This window comes from Canis lupus, chromosome 33, assembly GCF_003254725.2.
Source record: "Canis lupus dingo isolate Sandy chromosome 33, ASM325472v2, whole genome shotgun sequence".
NCBI classification, from domain to species: Eukaryota; Metazoa; Chordata; class Mammalia; order Carnivora; family Canidae; genus Canis; species Canis lupus.
This window is the reverse complement of record NC_064275.1, coordinates 1213983-1238958: the sequence shown is the minus strand read 5'-3', so window position 1 is coordinate 1238958 and position 24976 is coordinate 1213983. Positions and strand designations below refer to the sequence as shown.

The window sequence follows — 24976 nt, the reverse complement described above, 5'->3', positions numbered from 1 at the left end:
CGCCCCCCTTGTTTTATGCCTTCTTCTCTGGCATCACATCTGTGCATATTGTCATTTTTCAATTTCCAATATCCTGATAAGTGTTTTGGATGATAGAATTAATGATACGGTCACGTGACTCAATTGCAAATTCCTATTAACAAACAAAGGAAAAGAATGAAGACAATAAGACACTTTTACAAGAACACCCAGATGCAAAATTTATGAATATTATTTATTAATACATTTATCCAACTGCTGGCATCAATTAATGATGCAGATGTTTGGCAGCAAACTTTTGAATAACAAATCAAACACATCATATATGTCTTTTCCACCATCACACACACACACACACACACACACACACAGTTTCACAAGTGAGGTTTCTGATTTAAGTTAGAAATAAAGACTTTAAGTAAATTCTGAAAAGCATTTTGCAAAGACATTCATTTTTCTTGACTAAAATGGAAAAGATAATTGATAGAAAAAAATACTTTTTTTTTTTTTTTTTTTTGACTCCAAACCTGATGGCACTTTTCTCTCTTCTTACCATTCTGCCTTTGTCATTATCATGCATTGTGAAAACACTGCTTCTGGTGAAGTTAAGTGGGTGAAATCTTTAATATGAAAGGAGTTGTATAGTACACCAATTCAGCAAAATTTGATGGCATTAACATTCAGTGTTTCTCTAGTACCTGATAAAAAGTGTGTGAAAGTCTTGCAGATGGAAACACATTAGGGTTTTACATGTTGCTAAAAATTTCCAGTAAACCAGATTGGAAACTTTGTTCTAAAAGCATTACTTCCCAACAGACTTTCAGGCTGCATTTGAATATATTATAATTGCAGTTACTTTTTAAAATATTTAAATAATTGGGTAGTGGATGGGGTCGTCTAGTTAAGCTAACTTTCCTATTAGTTTTTCTGTCTTACAAAAAAGAAAAACAGCAAGAACATGTTCCACGTGCCCAATAGAAGTTACATCAATTGGCATAGCAAAGTGATATATACTTCATTTTAGGGAAGGCAGAGAAATCGGTCAGCAACAACGGTTAGATGTGTTGTAGATTTGAAAACTTTTAAAGTAGAAATTTCTTGCAATTTAAGAGGGAAGACTTTTAAGAACAGATGAAAACTTCATGGAAGTTTATTCCATTTCTTATTCTTTAATTCCAGGCCACTAGCATTGTTTTTGGTACATGGGTATTTAATGACTGTTGTCATCATTGACCGGCTAAGTACAAATAATTGAAACTATATTGTGTGCTGAGCATTGCTTTAAATCTTTTTTTATTTATTTAAATTCCAGTTCACTATCATACAGTTAATATTAGTTTCAAGTGTACAATATAGCCATTCAACACTTTTATAGAACACCCAGTCCTCATCACAAGTGCCCTCCTTAATCCCCTTCACCTGTCTCACCCATCCCTCCACCCCTGCCCCTCTGGCAACCGTCAGTTTGTTCTCTGTAGTTAAGAACGTGTTTCTTGGTTTACCTCTCTCTCTTTTTTACCTTTGCTTGATTGTTTTGTTTCTTAAGTTCCACATAAGGTATTTGTCTTTCTCTGATTGCCTTACTTTGCTTAGCGAAAAACTCTCTAGTTCTGTCCATGTCCTTGCAAATACCAAGATTTCATTCTTGCAGATGGCTTCATACTATTCCATTGTGTGTGTGTACACCACATCTTCTTTATCCATTCATCAGTCCTTGGACACTTGGGCTGCTTCTATATATGGCTATTGTACATAATGCTGCTGTAAGCATTGGGGTGGATGTATCCCTTTGAATTAATACTTTTGTATTCTTTGAGTAAATAGCTAGCAGTGTAATTGCTAGATCACAGGGTAGCTCTATTTTTAACTTTTTGAGGACCTTCCACGGTGGCTGCCCCAGTTTGCATTCCCAGCAACAGTGTAAGATGGTTCCCCTTTGTCCTCAGCCTCACCAACACCTGTTGTTTCTTGTGTTGTTGATTTTAGCCATCCTGACAGGTGTGGGGTGATATCTCATTGTGTCTTTGATTTGTGTTTCCCTGATGATCAGTGATGTTGAAAGGTAACCATTAAACAGCAACAGTAAGGATATCCATCATACCAATGAGTTTATAGTATTAAAGTACTTCAATTTTTGGAGAACGAAGGCTCAGCGGTTGAGCATCTGCCTTTGGCTCAGGGCATGACCCCGGAGTCCTGGGATCAAGCCCCGCATCGGGCTCCCCACAGGGAGCGTGGTTCTCCCTCTGCCTGTGTCTCTGCCTCTCTCTCTGTGTCTCTCATCAATAAATAAATAAAATCTTACATAAATAAAAATAAATAAATAAATAAATAAATAAATAAATAAATAAATAAATAAATAAAATTAGAATTAGGTATACTTTTAAATCTCAGTTGTCACTGGCTGTGCCCCTAGGCAAATGTCTGATCTTTCATAAGGTTCCCACATCTATAAAATGGAGGAAATAATATCTACATCATAATTATGGTAAAAGATTAAATGAAATATTTTCTGTGGAGTGCTGCTCCACACAAGGGAGTCAATAAAACATTAGTATGTCTTCCCTGTATCAGAAAACTTAAAACCAAAATATATAAAAGTTTCATTCTTTAAAATTTGAGAACTTCAAAATTGGCAATCACATTGCATGGCATTGTTTCTGCATAGTGTACTATGAGGAAAGCAGGACATCCAGGGTTTTAAAAAGAAAGTCAAAATTTCCCTCACACCTACACTTCTACATATGTCTTCTCTAAAGATTGCTGATGGCTTTCTTGAGCAAGCTCACAGGGTTAGGGTTGATACCCGGCAACTTTTTAATCAAAGACAACTTCTACATTTCCAAATGCCACCTGAAATATAGTTTTCATAGTAAAAAGGAAGCCAAGACTCATGAAAAATAATTTTGACAACACTATATACGTTATAGATTACATTAGATACTACTAAATTTTTATGACATTTCTAGAAAAGGAAAATATATAGAGACAGAAAATCGATCACTGCTTGCCTGGGCTGAGATTGGGAGTATGGAACTGCAAAAAGGTGTGAAGGAAATTTCTGGGGAGTTCTAAAATTGGATAGTGGTGATGGTAGCACAATTGAAAAATTTTACTAAAAATTAGTAGGCCATTTACTTAAATAAATGAATTTCATGGTATGTAAATTATATCTCAATAATATTACATAAAAAACAAGTTATTATATGGCATTATATTTGCATTATGAGAATATCAATTTCTTTACACCATGGATTGGCACAGAAATGTAGCATTTTCTGCACACACCCTATTTAAGGAATTATACCCTTGAGAGTATACCCATTGGGTGGCTCAGTGGGTTAAGTGTCTGCCTTTGGTTCAGGTCATGGTCCTGGGGTCCTGATCCAGCCCTGCTGCCTCAGGCTCCCCACTCAGCAGGAGTCTGCTTGTCTCTTTGTCCCCCTCTCCCCCTGCTCATACTCTCTCTCTCTCAAATAAATAAATAAAATCTCAAAAAAAAAAAAAAAAAGGAATCACAACCTTGACAAAATGTATCATTATTGTCATTATAGCTTCCTCTCAAATTCTGTAATAACAAGTAGACTCCTTCCCCAGAGTAGAGACTACATCTTGCTTATCTTCGTATCACACACAGTTTTGGGTGCATCCATTAATATTCAATGATATTTCTGTTCATCAAATATTATGCATTATAAAGAGTGACTATAAACACTAAGACATTAAATAAATAGAAGTATTTCTATTTCACTAGAAATATGCTTCAATATGCTTTCACTGAGACTGATTAAATATATTTATCTGTATAATTTTAAATTATTTGTAAACATAGTTGAACACTGCATTTAGCAATAAATATGATCAGTGATAATTTACCCATGAGAGGTAAAAAAACAAACAAACAAACAAAAAAACTGAGACTAAAAATCTACAATGTAATTTATATTACCTTAGATTTTTTTCATTGTTTGGGAATTTTTGATAAAGTTTATTTTTGCATCAAGCAAGAAAGTGGGTGTTTTACAAATTACAAAGTAAAACTTAGCAGCAATATAAAAATGTAATTGTTTTTATAATTTTGCATATTTTATACCTGTTTGTAGCGTTTATGAGAGCTTTGATGCTATATCACTGCACTTCCTATTTATATCTTCCTATCTTACTCATTTAAAAGAGATTAAAATTTCTTTTTTTTTTAAGATTTTATTTATTTATTCACGAGAAACACACAGAGAGAGAGAGAGAGAGAGAGGCAGAGACACAGGCAGAGGGAGAAGCAGGCTCCATGCAGGGAGCCTGACACGGGACTCGATCCCGGGTCTCCAGGATCACGCCCTGAGCTGAAGGCAGGCACTAAACCACTGAGTCACCCAGGGATCCCCAAAAAAGAGATTAAAATTTCATTTTGGTTAAATATCATTTATGCTTATGACTAAATTCTGATGAACATCTCTAAAGTAGGAAGAATTAGTGGAATTTCAGTTTCGAACTATCTATTGACATTTTGTGTTGTTAACTTATGAGGTTCATGGACATTTCAGATAGAGTCATTAAGAATATGTCTCAGAAAAAATCTAAGAGCATGTAATCTGAATCGTATTACTTATAATAAAATATATTGAAAAATAACACGCATAGTTTGGGGCATTGAAGTTACACCCCAAACAAGCAATTGAATGGAGAAACAAATTTCATTTAGAAACTGTAGACAATCTTTATAGTATTGAAAACCTGCAACTTGGAATATTACAGGTCCTGCCTTGCACAAGGTGGACCCTCAGAAAGTATTAAAAGAATTAAGGAAGAAAGGGAAGGAAAGGAGAAGAAAATCAAGAAAGAAGAAAGGAGAGAAAGATAAAACATAGACTCTTATGTGTTTTTTTAGGAATGAAAACAGTGGAATCCCCAGTAAAGCTGTATATGGCCAATTCATGATAAAAAAACATGCTGTTAGCTGTATCATTAAATGCAAAGATCCCCTGAAGGCAAATGAGGGGCTCAGACAGATGTCCTCAATCATGAGAGTTCATACAAAAACATGCTCCATATGGTTTAGAACACAAGATGTATGGCTCAAGTGGCCCAAGAACAAGAATACACAGCAAGCGGGGGAGAAGAGGAAACAGTACAAGATCGGCACCATGTTAATAATGGTGTTGATAGTATAATAGCTAATGAGAGCATACCAATTAAGAATGGCTCATCTGCATGTACATGACTGAGCTTTTTATTTTTAAGGCACGTTTTATAGTTCAGTTGATGCATATACATAAAACTAAAGTGAAGAGGAGACTTTATCAAACCAAATATTTTGATGTATATGCTCATATCCTTACCAAGGATAGAAAACATTGTTAAAACATTGTTAAACATTGTTTTAGAACTAAAAGAAGAAATTGCATCCAGATCTCTAGGAAATTGTCCATCTCCTGCAAATGTCTAAGTATCAGGTCAATGTGCTTTAGCTCTGTTACAAGATCAACTCCAGAGATCTGCATCTAGCATTTTAATCTAATGTTTCCTGAAATAAGCAGTTACTGTAAGGAAAACCAATAAAAGTGCCTCTTGCCCACAATTTAATAAGGAGATTTCCACCATGGGTAAACAAATACAATCACAAAGCTCCGCAAGACTAAAACCACTCACAAGAGCCATATTTTCTTCTTTAACAACCACATTGAATCAAATAGCTGGCCAACTTTTTTCCACGCATTTACTGTGTAGGATCAAATAGTTCTTTTAATCAAAATACAAATTTGCTGAATGAATCAGATCTTCTAAGAGCCTTGCATTTTTCTCTTAATTGTTAAAAGACTTTGGAAACATTTTCAATCATTTCAGACTAAATCTAATAATTTACGTGTCCTACATAGTAAAAAACTATGCTCACAGAATAGCCATTTACCACACTTAATATCTACTCATTTGAAACAACATTTCCAGAACTCTAAATGTATGTAGTCCACTGAAAACTAGGAAATAATGGCTTATAATTTGAAGCCAAGAAACGGAAATTAAGTTTTTATTATTTGAGACTGAAAAATAGCATCCATAGAAAGTCAAAATATTCCGTTTCACTAAAGCAAGCCTTGTACCTTATATAAATTTTATTATTACATACCTCAAATGTCAAAGACAATAGTCATTTTTTCAACAATGGGAAGTAGGAGAAAGCTTGTTCTATATTTTGAAAACAAGTATTGATCAATTGTAATGTAAAAAAATTATTATCTGGAGTAGGTCAAATGGCTCCCAAAGGGTTTCCCAAAATTTACCTTTTAAGCACACTTCCTTTAAAGCTCAATTTTGATGAACATAAATCCTAAAACGAGGCGTTTTGCTGTACCAAGATAAGTAAGTAGGGAAGAAGAACTTACCCACTTGAGTAGGTAAACTAATGTTTTATGTATGATTTTCCATTTTATCCTTCCAACTCTATTAGCTTAATATAATTATTTTAATAGACATGGTGAAAAACTGATAAAAACAGCTAAGGGTCTTGACATCAGGTCTGTTTAACCCTAAACCTAAACCCTGACTTCTTTCCACGATAGTTATTTTTTAACAAGCATAACAGGAAGTACTCACAGTGACATAATATCTGGTGATATTCATGTTTATTCACTTATCCATGCAAAATGATCACTTTCAAAAAGCCCTTTAGTGTTCAAAACACCTGGGACATACAAATAAAAATTATTATAGACAATCCTCCAGAAACATACACTCTTAACGGCAAAGGGTAGTTCAGAATTAAGAAAACTAAGAAAAGTGCAGCTCACTCAGTAAATGTGGGTTTACTGACTGCATGGATGGTGGGAAGAGCAATTTATCACGGCTCTTGAACTGTTGGAGTCAGAAAGGACTACAACTCCTTCAAGCTTCAACATGAACTTCAGCGTCACCTTCACTACATTCTTCACCTCTCTATTTCACCAACATACCCAAGGCCCAGATGAATGCCTGACACAGAGTGGGTCTCTCCAAAGAAGTAAACAAATACAAAAAAAAGCCACCTTATTTGTTTCTATTGCATAAATGCATGGACTTTTGGCTTGCCTTAGTACTATTAGCCAACTCCAGCTACTTTGATGCTTTTGTTTCCATTGAGCTATCCAGTGATCTTAAGCCACATAAACAAACCGTAAGTGTGAGTTTATAAATTCAGTCATGTTTTTACAAACTTTAACACCATTGATGCTTCTATCAACATGTAAAAGTATGAAAAATACAAACATTAACTGAAGATGCCATTTTTGGAAAAAAGAATGAACAGTTAGAATTTCTCCCACATGACAAATAACCCAGAATATTACAACCAACCAAGAGGATCCTGTGCTATTTTCAATTAACTCCTTAAACTCCTGACAGACCAGTTCAAAAAGCTCTGTTTAGTAGGATAGGTAATAAGTCACCTTTATTCTTAATTCCTGTTGAAAAATATGTCCATTTAAAAATTATTATATATGCATTCTTTCTCACCTAAAATCAATATATGTAGCAAAGCTACAAGGCTTTATTTTTCTATATATAGCACTGCAGGTTTTAAATATGATGTGATTTTTTTCATTTTTGTTATTGAAGAAAATTTGACATGTTATATTAGTTTCAAGAGTACAGCATTGTGATTCAACAACTTAATATATTATGCAATGCTCACCACAATAAGTGTAATTACCATCTGTCATCCTACAAAGTTATTAAAAAATTATTGACTATATTCCTGTGCTGTACTTTTTATCCCCATGACTTACTTATTTTATAATTTGAAGTCTATTCCTCTTAATCCCCTTCACCTATGTCATTTATCTCATTCCTCCTCACTAGCAACCACTAATTTGTTCTCTGCATTTAGAAGTCTGTTTTTCTTTTTTGTTTGTTCATTTGTTTTGTTTTTTAGGTTCTACATATGCATGAAGTCCTAGGGTGTTTGTCTTTCTCTGTCTGACTTATTTCACTTAGCATTATACCCTGTCAGTCCATCCATGTTGTCATAAATGTAAGACCTCATTCTTTATTATGGTTAAGCAATATTCCATTATGTCTACATACTATATCTTCTTTATCCATTTATCTATTGATGGACATTTGAGCTGTTTCCATATCTTGGGTGTTGTAAATAATGATGTAATGAGCATTGGAGTATATATGTCTTTTCATATTAGTCCTTTCATTTTCTTTGGAAAAATACTCACTATTGGAATTATTGGATCCTATGATATTTCTATTTTTAATTTTTTTAGAAAGCTCCATACTGTTTTCCACAGTGGTTGCACCAATTTACATTCCCACCAACAGTGCATGAGACTTTCTTCTTCTTCACATTCTCACCAACGTGTTATTTCTTGTCTTTTTAATACTAGGCCTTCTGAATGGTGTGAGGTGATGTCTCATTGTGGTTTGATTTGCACTGATGATTAGTGACGTTGAACATCTTTCCAAGTGTCTGTTAGCCATTTATGTCTTCCTTAGAAAAATGTCTATTCAGCCCACTGCAGTTTTAATCAGATTATTGGAGTTTTTTGGTAATGAGTTGTATGAGTTATTAAATAATTTGGATATTAACCCCTTATTATATATATCATTTACATAATTTATATCATTATATCATTTATCATTTATATTATCATTATATCATTTATTATATATGATAATTTGTAAATGATATATCTATTAAGTGGTTAATATATCTAATAAGGGGTTATTATATATAATATATATCTATATATCTTTTGTAAATGATATATCTATAGAGGCAGTTGTATGATAACAAAAAATATCATACAAATGCCTCTTTCATTCAGTAGGTTTCCTTTCTATTTTGTTAATGTTTTCCTTCACTGTGAAAAAGCTTTCTATCTGGATGTAGTCCTAATAGTTTATTTTTGCCTTTGTGTCTCCTTCCTGAAGAAATATCAAATATAATAAATTTTTTTTCTCAGTGTTAGTTACATTGAGAATTAGATCTTCCTATTCTAACATCAGGAAGATCTGTAGAAAATATCTAGACCAATTCTCACTTAGTACAGGTAAAAAACAGAAGAAATAGGCAAATTCATAATTATAGTTGGGGACTTCAAAACCTCACTCTTGACAATATAGAAGTGATAGGAAAAAAGTGAGCAACAATATAGAATAATTAAAACACCATTAAAAAACAAGATCTACTGATGTCGATAAAAACACTCCACCAAATGACAGCATAAAATGTGTTGTATTCAAGTGCCAAGGGAATATTCACCATGATAGACCATACCTTTGGTCATAAAACAAACCTGAAAAAATTGAAAGGAATGGAAAACATATCATGTATGTTCTTTTTTTTTTAAGATTTTATTTATTTATTCATGAGAAACACAGAGAGAGAGAGACAGAGACATAGGCAGAGGGAGAAGCAGACTCCCTGAGGGGAGCCCAATGTGGGACTGGATCCGGGGACTCCAGGATCATGCCCTGGGCCAAAAGCGGCACTTAACCACTGAGCCACCCAGGCGTCCCTATGTATGTTCTTTTATCCTTTTGAATATTAATTTGACATTTGAATATTAAACAACATACTTTTAAGTGATCCATGGTTAAAGAGGAAGTCTAAGAGGAAATAAAATATTCATAGAACTAAATGAAAATTAAAACAAAAGATATTAGTATTAATGAAATGTGCTTAAGTGATAAGAGAGAAACATAATACTGTATTCTTATTTTAAAAGAGAAGAATGACTTCAAATCAATAATCTATCAAGAAACTAGAAAAAGAAGAACAGCAATAACTAAACCGTAATTGAGTGGAAGAAAAGAAATAATAGTTAAGAAAAAATACTAACAAATATAACCAGTACAACAATAAAGAAAAGCAATAAAACAAAAAAGAAGGTTCTCTAGAAAAATCAAAAACAAAATGAAATAAACTACATAGTAGTCCCACAACAATTACATAAATTGTATTAATAATTTAAAATCTCCTGAGAAATAGATCTCCAGGCCTAGATAATTTCACTGGTGTCTTCTATAATCATGTAAAGAAAAAAATTTATACAATCTCTTCTAGAAAATAAAAGAGGAGGAGATAATCTCAACATTTTTTAATGAAGCCAGATACCAAAAGACAAACAAGTAAAGAAAAAGCAAAGAAATAAGAGAATAAAAACTACATCTACATATCTCCCATGAACTTAGAAGCAAAATTCTTTTTTAAAAAATGTATTTATGTATTTATGTATTTATTAATTAATTAATTAATTTATTTATTTATTTGAGAGAGAGAGAGTGAATGAGAAAGAGGGAGCACACAAACTGGGGAGATGCAGATGAAGAGGGAAAAGCAGACTCTCTGCTGAGCAGGGAGCTAGATGTGGGGCTCAATCCCAGGACCCTGGGATCATGACCTGAGCAGAAGGCAGATGCTTCACCAACTGTGTCCCCCGGGCAGACCAGATGCAAAATTTTTAATGATTAGTAAGTTGCATCTAGCAATGCACTAATTTTTCATACATCATCGACATCTATCTATCATCTATCATCTATCATCTATCTATCTATCTATCTATCTATCTATCTATCTATCTATGTACAGATCTCTAGAATCAGAAATACAAAACAAATTGAGTATTAGGGGATCTTCAGCCCAAGATAAATAGTAATATTGGCAAATTGAGCATTACCTGAAGGAGGAACACTGCCTGAAGGGGAGAATCCAAATTAATTTTGACAAGTCTTTTTCATTTTTGTGCTGCTGAGTTGCTGATATGAAATATATATTTATTGTATGAAGTGTACCTATGGCAGTTAAATTCAGATAGTGTTATCTATAACAATTTGTATTGGCTTCCTCCCAAGGCTTTTGATTTGCCCTGTATGAGAATAAATGAAAACCATATGAAAGTCAATAAGTCCTTGATAGTACATGACATCCTGTGTTCTCTCATCCTTGATTTTAGCAAACATTCCAAGGTTTTGGCTTCCATCATTGAGGGTGATAGGCTTCAAAAATGTAAGGGCTTTTTCTTGGCTTCAGATAAGAATCCCAAACTTAACACACTTCCATAAATCATTGGTGTGGAAATCTGTCAGAAAATAGCACAACAGTACTACTTTTTCCTTGTGGTATTTGGTGTTTCCAAATTAGATTATTTGTTGAATGTTCAAGGGAGTAGCTTTGCTTGAAGGGTTCACCATATGTCAGACGAATCTCATGCTCTTGAAATGGAGTTCACAAAAATGAAATCAAGGGTTACTGTCTGTTCCTTCCTCTGCCATGGTGGGAAGAATCAAAGGATTCTGCAAAAATGTAGCTCCACTAGCAGAGTCACTGAGTAACATCGTGTATGTCGGAAAGCGACAAAATGGAGACTACCCAAGATCCTAAATCAGAATGCATTTTATAGTCGTTTTTCAGATTTCATTCTCGTTAGTAATATAATTCTGACAGGCAATCGAGCCCACACTCCAGAGCATGAGTCCTGGAGTTGATTTTGACTTCAGTTCTTCCCCTTACTAGCTATATGACGTGATGTGATTATTAACCACTTTAAGCCTCAAACTATAAAGTGGATAATAACATACTCATTTCATAAGTCTGTTGGGAAAATGAAATAAATATATTAAGTGTTTGGCACATAGTAAGTGCCCAATTGATACTAGTTATTATCATTTGGAACCGGTAAATATAGTACATATGCACATATGCATATATACACACACACACACACACATAATAGAAATTATCCAGCAGTTTCTAGATTTTTATTTGTTGTTACTATTACTGTTGTCTTTTTTACCATTTCATTTTCTTTTTTCTTCTTTTATACTTCCAATTTAACTGGAAAATTATCTTTCTTCAAAGAAGGAAGATGATAGCCCACCTAGTGGGAAAACATGACTTAATGACGACTATTCTCCACCAGCTTGTAACTGGGTTTTCCCAAAGAATTTCAGGGTGAGGACTTCTGTAAACCTCCACAATCTTTATTTTATGGTGTATTTAATTCTACCACTTATTTTCCCAAATTGTGTCTAGATCCCCTGGGTCCACAGAATATGTATCCCAGATGCCCCGTAAGAAGGGTGGTTTTTAGTAGGCATGTTGACGTTATTTGTACATAGTAAGAGAGTAGAGAGAATCAGAAAAGCTTTGGCATTTACCTTGTTAAATTTTTATAGCTAAGCTCTGGTTCAAGGGTCTACTTAAACAACTTAACTGCACTAAGAAAAATGAGAGCATTGAGACCAGTGAAAGGAGTTCACAAAATTCTATGAAAATGAACCAGTTTTAGCAGAAAACAGTATGTTCAATGATCCAAGATACACAACTAGAACATTAACTAGTTTTATTGACCTGAAGGAAATTTACACTTTTTTCTATAAGGACAACATTTTTTAAAAAATCAGGGACACTGTCCTTTATTGTATTATCAAAAATTGTCTTAATACATTAAGCGAACTGAGATAATTCTGAGTGCTTTTTGCATACCAGGCATTGCAATGGGCGAGGGGGCACAGTGGTTTGCAGTTCTTGGTAGGTGCCCTCAGCTGCAAGTAGAGACGGGACCTAAGGAAGAGGCAATTTCGATATAAGTTGATGTGCTCTGCAGGATCCATCACGGGGTTCCTCAGCTACACACACACAAAAGGAAACTCAGCACAGTGCTGGGACATAAGGAGAGGAGTAAATAAACGGTCGGTGCATGATTCTAAACAGAGGAACAGAAGTTCAAAAGTTCTGATGTGTAAAAAAAGAAACCAGTGTGGCCTATTCAGAGAACAAGGAGTGTTTCGGGGCAGTTGTGTGTAGGGGCAAGAGGTAGTGGACACACACGAGACTACGGCAAGAAGAAGGCTTTTCTTCAAGTCCAATCTCACTCCCGTACCAGTTTAGGTAGGATTCTATTTTGCAGAAATGGTCATTTCTGGCGGCTGTGAGCTTAGGTCAACCGTTGGCTGTGTCTTCATTATTAGGTGGGTTACCATATGCAAAGTATATAAATGTTTCTCACGAAAACCCAGAATAGGAATTCTTTTAGGGGCTCCTAGATGGCTCAGTTGGTTAAGTACCAGACTCTTCATTTCAGCTTGGGTCGTGATTCCAGGGTCCTGGGATCCAGCGCCTCGGACTCCTCACTCAGTGGGGAGTCTGCTTGAGATTCTCTCCTTCTCCCTCCCCCCATCTCTCTCTTTTTCTCTCTCTCTCAAATAAAGAAGTAAATCTTTAAAAAAAATCAAATCTTTTTTAAAAACCAGAATTCTTTTAAGAGGTCAGGAATTCACATTAGTTGCCTTATCCCTGAGAAATTGCTTTTGGAGGAAGGAAGGGGAAGGAGGGCTTTTAGGGGTCACCCCCTTTTCCACCTGCTTCACTTATTGACAGCCACTGCCAGGCCCCTGAAGCATTTGCATGTGCAAGAGGATCTATGTAATTAAAGTTGCTCTAATGTCTAAGTCTGGCACTGGGCTTCAGACTCACCTCTTCAATACTCAACTCATTAAGGTTTTGCTAACATGGTAATTTTAGCAGACTCATAATGTCTAACTAACTTTTCCTCATTCCCCACCTCTAATGGTGCTACCCTTACCACGGTCAGTGAGGACCTGCATTCTATATGGTTCACTGTGACTCCTACCTTTTGAAAGACTGTTATATCAAATCGGTAAGTTCTGCTGATTATTTCTTTGTGTCTTTGTATGCATTTCACTATTGACATTCCACGTCGCCATTCTAGAGTAAGAGCATAGCTTCCTGCCTATGGCACCCAAATAGCTTTCTCGCCTCATAGAGTCTGCTGCTGCCCCACCCCAAACCATTTTTGCAAATTGCCACTGTCACTCTCCCCAGAGCATTTTTTGGATTGCAGCAGCAATGATATTGCAGAAATAACACAAAACAAGAAGGTTCAGCTTGAAACATCTGTTTGTTTCCTTATTAGAATTACTTTGGGAAGGTGACTTGGACCTTCTGAGCCTTGATTCTCTCAGATATTAAAAGGGAGTAATCTGTGCTCACAGGTTTGTTGAAAAGATTGAATGAGTTAGCTTGTAAATAAATGGCAATAACAAAAAAACCTGTTTCCTAATAGCGCTTCATAGGTGTTCACTGAATGAATACGTATATTCTTCTTCACCTCTTCCCCTTTATTGAGCTAACCTGCTGCTTACAAGTTATTCTCTACTCCAATCAATGGGATCAAATGCTCATTTTCCCTCAAGGTAATCTTAAATCGGACCTGTTTTGTAACCTCTCCCCATCAGCTTTACCTCTACGGAATTCTTGGTCACTTATCTTGCCTTTAGTGTTAGTCTTTTTTGGTTTTCACATATAATCATGTTCTTTATATAGCTTGCAAATGACTATGGACCTACTTTATAAAAACTATCAGGTGTTTCTTACGTAACATTTGCAGGTGTGGTTGTTTGTTTGCTTTTCATTTTCATTTTATTGGCCTGCCCAAATACTTTCCTTCTTTTTCCATGAATGACATTCTGATTTTCTTTTGGACAGAAGCCACTCTGACACCTCTAATCCTATAGATCACGGATCCCACCTGACCCCACGGACTGTCTCCAAGGCAATGCACAGGACCATCTCAGTAATTCACTCTTTTGCCCAAAATGATTCATATAGGGCTTGTGAGCCAAGCAAAGCATAAGGGGGCAATCAGCCCACAAGAATGACAATGTAGATTTAAATTAACTAGAGCAATATTTTAAAAGACATAGTTTGCAAACTAACCCAGTTGGGAGAAAAATAGGGTCAAGTGAGGAAGACAAAGAATAAAGACTTAGTCCTAGGTCCTACTGTCCATGATCTCTCAGCTAGGAAATTCATCTCCAGGCTTTTCAGCCACATGGGCTCAAAATCCTCTTTTTCCTTATGCCAATTAATTTTTTGTCATTTACAATCAAAAGAAAGTTGCCTAATACAGTTATGCTTTTTAACTATGAAGATAATATTTACCGCTTATTTTTCTAGCTTGCTGATGATGAGATTTAGACAAAAAGTGGATTATATAGCGTGAATACTCCTCACTAATGGAGAAAAAAGAAACAGGAGCACATTCTTTGTGGCTTATATAAATTTCATTATTTTGCTATTTAAATAAGCACATATCTTAAAATAGTTAAAAATGCTTCAAAGACCACTTCTGTATTCCAATCTGTAAAAAATATTTTCATTATGTTTATTATAAAAATATAAATGTTTCCACTACAAATCATTTTACATTAGTAAGAGGCCATCTACATTGTATGACATAAACTAAATGAGTAATTTTTGAAAATACAAGTTTAAAGTAAATATATATTGCCAATCATATCACATTTATACATGGCTTAATTGATATTTAGCACAGCATAAACTGGGTGAATTACCAGAAATAAATAATATATGTTAATCAAATTTAAGATACAAAACAGATAATATGGTACATAACATTGTGAAGGAGTGTGGTTTCATGTTTATTGAAAGTCAATGCAGGTCCTGTACAAAGAGATGGCCATCAGCACTCTAGTACCTCTACTCTACAGTTAAGAATCGTACACTGTTATGTTTACATATGTACAGGGTAAAAAGCGTGTAAAGTAAATTTATAAGATGTCAGATAAAAAAATAGGGGAAAAATGAGGAGCAATATACTGTGTATACAACCTCTACTTTCAAATTCAAATGGAAACCACAGCCAAAAGTAGTGAAATAGATTCCACAATTCTCGACTTCTATTAATTCATGAAATGCACAGATTTTGAGTATGCTTAGAATAGTACCTAAGATAGTAAATGCTAGTATGGGAAAAAAAAAATGAGATTGAAGCCAGATTTAGGTCTCAAACATTCCACAACACAAACAAAATGATTTTTTTAAATGTCTTTTTAGATGCTTCTAGCAGGCTTACGTGAAATTTGTAGTTCATTTCATAATTGCATATATCTTTTTAAAAAGTTCATGCTCTTACAGATCCAATACAGAATTGGTTTGACTATAAGGAATATTGCAGAAATCTAAGAAATAATCTCATACATGAAGGAACACAACCTAAGCCTTATTACACTAAATTTACAACGGATTAGCACTTGTGAATTTTGATCTGTGACTGTGAGCCGTACAGGGTTCCATTTTGCATGAGAACATGAGGGCTGCAGCTTTGATGTATTCATTCAATTCTCGTGACCTATGCATTTCTCATGTCTTATTCCTATAACATGATCATATCAGTGTTAGAAAGAATACAGATAGAGCTAAAATGCTGCTTCACAATATATTCATGGCCAGATCTCCACGAGATACATCTTTTCCAATATTACTGGGTGCACTTGTATTTGGCCCTTAATGGAATAGCACATCTCATTTCCTGCAATGAGAGATCTCTCCACTGCCTCCAGGTTTTCAGTCATCTGCTGGTTAACCAGCTATTTTGAAAACCAGATGCTCAACAAATGCAGAGGAGTTCAAGGCTTCTAAGTCATAAACCAAAATTACAACAGGTGCATGTCAGTGGAAGACTCTTAAAGATAATAATACCTGCTATTGATGATCACAATGTCTAATTAAATGAACTAATCCCCAGTGATGCAAATGCATAGTTTAGTTTTCATTATTCCTTATAAACAGCTCAACAAGTTTAAGCAAAGATATTAAGTGACATTTCAAAGTCAGTCAGCAAGTGATTATTTGACTCATGCATTGGCCTCTAGACTTTGTCACCAATTAATGCAGCAATCCAAATAGGATTCCAATTCTTTCCAGTGTGGCTATTCTGTACTCAGGAGCTATAACATAACTCCTTTACTGATGGAGGGAGGGGATGGTCTAAGCACCAGAGCAGGGCAGGTATGTCACTGAGAATCCATTACATACAAGCCAGTATATTACACTGAATTAGGAGCATATAGCTTACAATAAATGCAGAGATAAAAATGGATGGGATAATTCAAACTGAGATGTGGGTGGTGGATGAATAGGGAAGGGGTTTGGTTTCTTTCTTTTTTGATATAGATACGGGTACATAGAAGCGGATGGTTCAGAAAATCTAGAAAGAAACCCATCATCCCCCCATCTAGTTTACCATGTTTCTTACTGCTGACAATCTGAGAAAACATTTGGCACTTGGCTGTAACAAATCCAAATTAAATCATCAAGGCATAAATAGAAAGCAATAAAAACAATTCAAAAGAAAATAAATATGTACTTTTCTTCAAAATTAAGACACATTTTTACATGATAATACTTAAGGAGGCTAACAGTTAAAAATATGTAGTACTTAAAACAACTACACACTTCATTTCTATATGAGTTTAGCAGATGAAAGAGAAAAATACAATGACAAAGGTAGTATATATGGCCAGATAGTTTGAGGTATAAATTCCTCTATTTTGTTTGCTTTTAAAGAAACAAAATACCTGGTACAGATTTCTTCTGTGTATAAAAATATTACAAGTCTTTTCTTTTGTGGCTATTAGTAAACAGAGCCACCATGTTCATTTTGTTATTACGCTTGTTCTGCTTCTATGATAGTCAGTTTATGATCAATGGCTCTATGCTAGTTCTTCATCATTCCACGCTGAAGAATTTTAATTTAACATTTAACCCAACAACTAATATAAAAAAGCAGTTACAAAACAAAATACATCCCTCCTCCCATCCACTAAATGATAGGGGAAAATAAAGAGTCTTTCAATTCCATTTTAAGGCATTTGTATTCATATCTGAGTGTCTTATTGGGCTTGGAATTGCCACCAGCATCTCCAGCACTATCATCTGTCTGTAGAATGATGCTACATCTTCCACAGTCACCACTTCCTTCCAGAAATAACACTTTACACTGGAACTGGACCATTTTTTGATTGTGTTTCTAGAACTTTGATGCTACTGATGATTTTCTTCTGTGGACCAACCACGGTGACACCGACCTTTTTCATGTCACTGTAAAGAAAAAAAGAAGAAGAAGAAGAAGAAGAAGAAGAAGAAAAGAAGAAGAAGAAGAAACTGTCTGGTGAGAATCCTGGTTTCCTGAACAATATTATAAGCAGAAGGTTTTCAATCAGCAAAGCTTGCACAATCACATATTCCAGCTCTTTGAACCTAATTTTCTGATTTTTGCATCATCCATGCACTATATCCTGACCATTCCACCTCTATCCTTATGAAAGAACAGATGGTCTAGTAGGTTGACCAGTGTCCCCTCAAAATTTCTGTCCAACTGGAACATCAATGTGACCTTGGTTGGAAATTGAGTCTTTGCAGATATTATCGAGATAAGGGTCGAGATGAGATCATACTAGATTAGGGTGGGTTCTAAATCCAATGAGACTATCTTTAGACACAAAATGACACAGACGAGAAGGCCATGTAAAGATAGAGGCAGAGACTGGGGTTATGCTGCTGCCAGCCAAGAAATGCTAGGATGGACCAGAAGCCAGGAGAGCCAAAGAAGAGTTCCTCTGCCCCAGAGATGTTGGAGCAACTATGGCCCTGCCAATGCCTTTATTTCCAAAGTCTGGCATCCAGAAATGTGAAAAAATAAATTTCTGTGGTTTAAGACAATAAGTTTGTGGTAACTTGTTATGGCAGCCCTAGGATACTAATACAAATGATCAGAAATTCTTCACAGGGCATTATCCTATTGCCTTGTCCCTGGGCCAGCTTGGGGACCATTTTCACTGCAAGAATATGTTGCAAGTGACACTGTATCAGTTTCCACAATCAGGTCTCAAGAAACTACAATATTCCATTCATCTCTTGAGACGCCATCAGTGGGCCCTGAGCCGCCTATAAGTCTGGCTACCTTGATATGACCCTGAAGAGCCACGTATAAGCATTTAGTCTACACTGTCAGTGATGCAGCACCTGCACCAGGGCAGACATAATGAGGTCATCTCCAGCCCTCTGGACTAGACCAGATTCATGTTAGATGAATACATCAGTCAATACCAACATTAGGGCAAAAGAATCACCCATCTGAGCTCTGCCCAAACTTATAACCCATGACATGGTCATACACAATAAAACTATGCTTTTGAGGTAGTTTGTTACACAGTTCTAGACCACTGGAACAATTTCCTTAAAGTATGAATTCCTTTCTAAGTAGAAGCAATGACTAGGATCTATTTCCATTTGTCAAAAATATTTAAAATAGTTTAAACTTAGAAACCAGAAATTAAAAATAAAGATTTTAAAAACAAAAGGAATTTCATTCAGGGGCAGGAGGAGACTTAGCTAAGCATGTGCAAATAATTAATTAAATAGCTTAGTTCAAGTGATTTGTGAATATTCGTCTTTTAGGTCTTGACTCAAACATAGTCATCTCAGAAGACCTTCCCTGACCTTCTTATTTAATACTGTAAAACCTCTTGCACTCATACCTGCATTTCCCATTTTCTTTTGTTTCATTTTCTTCCAAAGCCTTTATCACCATGCAGCATATTGCCTTTCTTTTTGATTTATTTTCTTTATTCTCTAGCCTATCCCACAAGAAGGTGAATTCCATCCATGTGAACAGATTCTTGTTGGTTTTGTATTCTGCTTATCAACCGCACCCTGGACAACGGCTATCATGTAGTAGGGGCTCAATATATACTTAATAAAGAATGAACCAATAGTCTAAAATATGTTTATTTGGGGAAACTGACAGAGGAGTAAAGTATCACTTAGCCAGGAGTGCCAGACTAATTGAGAAACTGTATGCATGCATGTACACGTATGTGTGAGCACACACAGGGATACATGGAAGGGGTTCCTTCGTATTGATCACCAAGGAAAGAATGAACGGTTAGGAGCTCAATTACCCGGAAACCCGGAAGTGAGTTCCGAAGCAACAAAACTGTGCAAGCAGACACTGGGTAACCATTTTAGAAGCAATCTATATGATATTTATACATCTCCTACATAAAATTAACCAAGACTTAGTTGTATTCCTATCACCTAGGCTGGGAATGAAATCCTGATGACTGGCTGGCACTGATAAATTCTCAATGTACAACCTGTATCTGCCCAAGTTCTCTCTGATTTTACTCTGGTAGCCTTGCCTCACCAGGGCAGATATGGTGACAGCAGGCTTGCCGTTCTGTGTGACTTGTGGATAATGAAACTCACTCAGAGTAACATAGGTTATTTACATACGTTGATCCCTACTTCTGAGAGTGTGTGTCGTATGGGATTTTGCTTCTTCATATACCATGGATCTACTGTTAAAATGAACAACAAATATTTCCCCACTTATCTCTAAACTAGAGGAATTTAGAGCTAGAAAATGGAGCAGATATAAATATATTTGTACAAATCAATAAATCCTCAGTCTTTTTTTTTTATTTCTTCTCTCATCTTTATTCCAATTCTATGCTATACTTTTCATGATTTGCCAATTTCTTCTGTCTTCCTTTTCTCCTTCTTAGAAAACTTAAAAAAACAAAATGACAATCTTGGAAAGCAGGGGGAAAAATCTTCTAAGTTAATAAAATAAATTTCCAAGCTCTTTGAGAAATTTAAGCATAGTAAGAGTAATACATGCGATGATGTTTGGCCTAATCCTCTCAATGGAACTGAAATACCCACACCCCACTGACTAGAAAAAAGTAGGATGAGAGTTCACAGATGGGTTTGGGACAACTCTGAAGGACCAGCCCAGCTCCAGGACTTGTTCTGACAGGAAGGACCAAGTCTTCTCCTTCTGCCTAATACCCCACCTCTGCCTCTGTCACCACTTTTCCTCCCCATCACTTTTTTTTTTTTAAAGATGTATATCCTAAACGCACTCCTCAAGAAATCTTGTGCATAAAACTGTTAAAGATTCTGTGCCTGGAACCCAACATAAGCAGACAGATACCTAATTTTGTATATATTTAATGCAAAGGATAATATGAGATAAGATAAAGTAATTATCTCATTAGGTTATACCTTAGCTTAGAATTTTATGCTCCCTCTATCCTCCCTACCCCTGCCAAAACGTCTCTTACCCACCAGGCTGCCAAGTCCAAGATAGTTGTAAACATCAGCTCCTGTAGTCTAAATAACATTTCCACATGCTTATCTCATTTTGACTATCCGATTCAGAAGAGCAGTGGAAAAGTTCAAGCCTAAAGAGCAGCTCAAGATTAAGACCAGAGGTTAATAAGCTATCTGGCTGGCCCTTCAAAGGCAAAGGACAGGTGATGACACTGTGAGAATGGCATCCAAGGGTGCAGGATAATGACCTGGAGCAATTAATCCACCCAAGATTCATTCCACATGCTCAATTCTCTTTCCAGTTTCTTTTTTTTTCTTTCTTTTTTTTTTTTTTTATTTATGATAGGCACACAGTGAGAGAGAGAGAGAGAGAGAGAGAGAGGCAGAGACACAGGCAGAGGGAGAAGCAGGCTCCATGCACCGGGAGCCCGACGTGGGATTCCATCCCAGATCTCCAGGATCGCGCCCTGGGCCGAAGGCAGGCGCTAAACCGCTGCGCCACCCGGGGATCCCTCTCCAGTTTCTATAAGTACTCTTGCCCTTTCTCATTCTCTCTTCCCTTTTCACATTAACCTCTCTAAATCCATCGTAGGCTATGAATAATATTTTGAAACATACGCTTTTTGGACTGATCAAAACCACACATTTTCAGGATTTCATTTGAAAATTACATAATGCTATTGGTTTGTGTGTAAATGAAGTCCCTACACTAACATTTTGAAATAGACATTTCCTTAGATATGAAGCTCTACTGATCTTTTCCTGTAACTTGAAAGTCTGGGTAGCAGAAAAAAAAAAAAGAAATTCAATATCTTTTTTTAGGTTTTCTGTCTTATTTCAATAAAAACTCTAGAGTTATTTGGTCAAGAGAATCATTTCTGAATTGAATCTGGATGGCACAAGAAAATGGAATCGAAAGGAATCAAGTTTAAACAAAAAAGCCCAAGACTGCAAAAGATGGGGCGAAATAATCAAGGTAAATGTTTTATAGCTTTTAAGATAAAAAGGTTGCCTCATTAGATTTCTTCTCTCATCACATATTTTTTATAAATTCTCATTTCTGTTATATAAATCAGGAGCATGATGTACACCATATTGCAGATACCCACGAAACAAACAATTTTTTTTTCAAGGAGATTTAGATCGATAGATAATTAACATCTACATTGTCCCTGAGTTGAGGAGAAAGAACATTGTGGGGACTGAAATACAGAGACATGCAACCATCTGGTTTAGTGCGAAGGACAAATCTGAAAGAGCTGAGTCTCCCAGGAAAAGTCAGCTTTCAACTTTACTGTACATTCACAGGTTGTTTAAATAATAATAATTGAGTGAAAATATTTTCACCAACCAAAAAGAGCTCACCATCCAACAATGTGCTCTTGAGGCGATCACACCCCTGACTTGGAAGTAAAACAAATGCCGCCACTTCATCATTTTAAGCAAATAACTTTCTTACCACATTCACAGCTTCTAACATCTGACTACATTTAAACTGAGCTAGCATTTAATCATATTAACAGTGTTCTGCTAATCCCCTTCAGTATGGGTTTTTCATTATCTAAAAGCTCTGAGTGTTGATATTTGATTGAGAATAAACATTTGTATACCTTTGCCTTTGAAAACCTGGCAATGCTGCAGAACGTTGAACTTTGTGCTTACTCTTTGCTATGCTTCTGTGCTCTGAAGTAGGTGTCTTGTATAGCATAACCGTAATTGTTTACATTACTAAAATAAGAATTTATAAAAATATTTAAATACATTAGTATAGCCTGAGACTGTGTTGGATCAAAATAACTACCACAGAAACTCAAATAGTATTATTGACTGGGTCAGAAATCTATTCAAGAAACATTACATTACACCTCATACAGAAATTGCCTACACGTGTCAAATAGACTGGAGGGGGTTTATTTTCTAAGAATAAATTCTTCTCTTCAATAGGAACATACCCTTCCCTAAAGATCTTTTTGTGAATTTTTGTGTTTCTGATTGGAATGCTATATCATCAGTGATAAACTTTACCTATTTTCTTAGGCACTTGTATGTCTACTAATTATACGGTACACTCCTTTTTGACATCTAATCTGTTGCTCTCCACAGTGACTTGGAGAGCAACAGATTGGTTTAAATGACTGCGGGGGTGACAGAGAAAGTCTTTATAAATATTCAACATTTAAATATTAAGATATTGGATGGGAAGGATAAAACTTTAAGAAACTTGAGGGCACTACAGGGTTTATTTAATGAAACAAACAAACAAAAAATGAAACAAAGGTCAAGGTAGAAGGCTCTGACACGAAGTGACCGTAGACTCCAAACAGACCCTGCAAGCTACAAAACTGTCGATAACTTTAGTGTAGATGCCTGGCACAAAACCTCTTTCCTTGGAACAGTCCTCTAGCTTCCCCTCAGAAATGGGTCCCTACAGCCACATTCATCTATTTCATCCCACCTCTTTCGAATAGAAATGAGATCAGGGCACATGGTATATGATTTTGGAGGAGCCAAACTACAAGTAGGACTAGCCCATCAGAACTTCTCTTCTGGGAACTTAGGAAAAAGAGAATTGGACCCTGGTCAGTTGAGTGACACACCAAGGTTATACGACCTGGGTCTAAGGAAACAGTTTATAGCCACATGCATGGAAATGCAAACAAAACAAAACAAAACAAAAGTCACTGGACCAAAAAAAAAAAAAAAAAAAAAAAAAAAAAAAAAAAAAAAAGAAAAGAAAAGAAAGGAAAAGAAAAGAAAAGAAAAAGAAAATGTAGTTGTATTAGGAAGTAAAGTAAATTGGGTTTCATTCACAGAGAGATGGAGAATATGGCTTCCAGCTCTTCATTTTCTTCATTTTCCAGTTCCAAATAACCATACCCTGTGAATGAGTATGAATTTTATTGATTATATACTAGATTCTCTTGATTCCTTATAAATGTCCTTTTCCTTTAGCCCATGTGTTCTATCAAAGGATGCCTTTTAAAAAAAAATCCCTAAGAAATACAGCATGTTATACTGAATTATTATTGACTTTAACACATAAAACCATAAATTAACACTAATTAATGCATACTGAATATGCATATCCTGTCATTCCAATCTGACTATAGTAAGTAAGCCTTTTAAGGAAAACAATAACATTGTGTATCTTAAACATATTTATAACTTCATTTTCTAACATGATATCCCTTCACAGGGTAGACAATAGTAGATGACGACGTATTATTATTTACTAGATGTGAAAACTACTTCTAGACCTTAGAGTGTTTCCCTGTATACCAGCTTATCCACTTGGCTCCTAATTTTCCACTTCCATAGAGGTTAGGCTTTGTTATAAATAAGAGAAAATCACAAATGCAAGAATGCTTCATCATCATGCTGTATTTACTTGTGTCTTAAATTAAGAACTAGGGTCACTGGGGCTGGGAATGGGTATGTGCCTGTTGGCCAAACTGGAAAAGGTCATCGTTCAATGACTACACCTATTGCGAGAGTGCGGGGAGGGAGGAAGACACATCAACACGCATGAATCTAGAAGGCGTCGTTGACAGACCCAGAGCCCAGCGTGGTGGTTACAGAAGGCAGTAAGACCCTCCGAGGTTCAGCTAACATTTGTGACTTATTTATCCAAAACACATATGTCCACTAGAAGTTTTAGAATCGCACAGTCTTAAAAGAAACCTTTCTCTTACTCTGTGGAAATCTTGGCTATGGTGTCACAAGAACTGTACTCCACGCCAGTGAAGATTTCCTTGCACTGTGCTGTCCGGACACCATTGAGCCAGTCACCCGTTGTGCGGAAGGTAGTGATGTCGACGCTGCTTTGGTCCAGAAGAAGGTTCGATGGCCTGTGGGAAAAGAAAACACCAAAGGGAGAGAGATCAAGACTCAGCAGAGTTGCTGTGTGTCAAAATTTGACACCAATATCAGCAGGAACTTCCAGACTTCATGCGGTGTTCCTGTTTCTCTGTGGAATTTATCTGCCATGGAGGCTTTGTCTGCGCAAGCTGGCAGCTGGCAAGACTGCCATGGGATCATCTTGTCTCAGTGCTTCCCTTCTCCACTCATGACTGC

At 35.8% G+C, this 24976-nt stretch overlaps 1 protein-coding gene and 1 long non-coding RNA gene across 13 annotated transcripts in view; one reads left to right on the top strand and one right to left on the bottom strand.

Moving 5' to 3' along the window:
- EPHA3 (EPH receptor A3) overlaps positions 1–24976 on the bottom strand; it is a 350038-nt gene that overhangs the window by 12295 nt on the left and 312767 nt on the right. For 6 of the 10 annotated variants that reach the window (XM_049105248.1, XM_035709836.2, XM_035709834.2 and 3 more), the window contains one exon: positions 24595–24750. In XM_049105248.1, coding sequence (XP_048961205.1) covers positions 24595–24750 — 156 coding nt within the window. Of the gene's footprint in view, positions 1–12297; positions 12524–15125; positions 17885–21690; positions 23781–24594; positions 24751–24976 lie in introns of those variants that run through there. The other 4 variants (XM_025417808.3, XM_025417818.3, XM_025417801.3 and 1 more) reach the window with 3 other exon arrangements.
- LOC118353177 (uncharacterized) overlaps positions 1–24976 on the top strand; it is a 75024-nt gene that overhangs the window by 40626 nt on the left and 9422 nt on the right. The gene's annotated exons all lie outside the window — the stretch shown is intronic.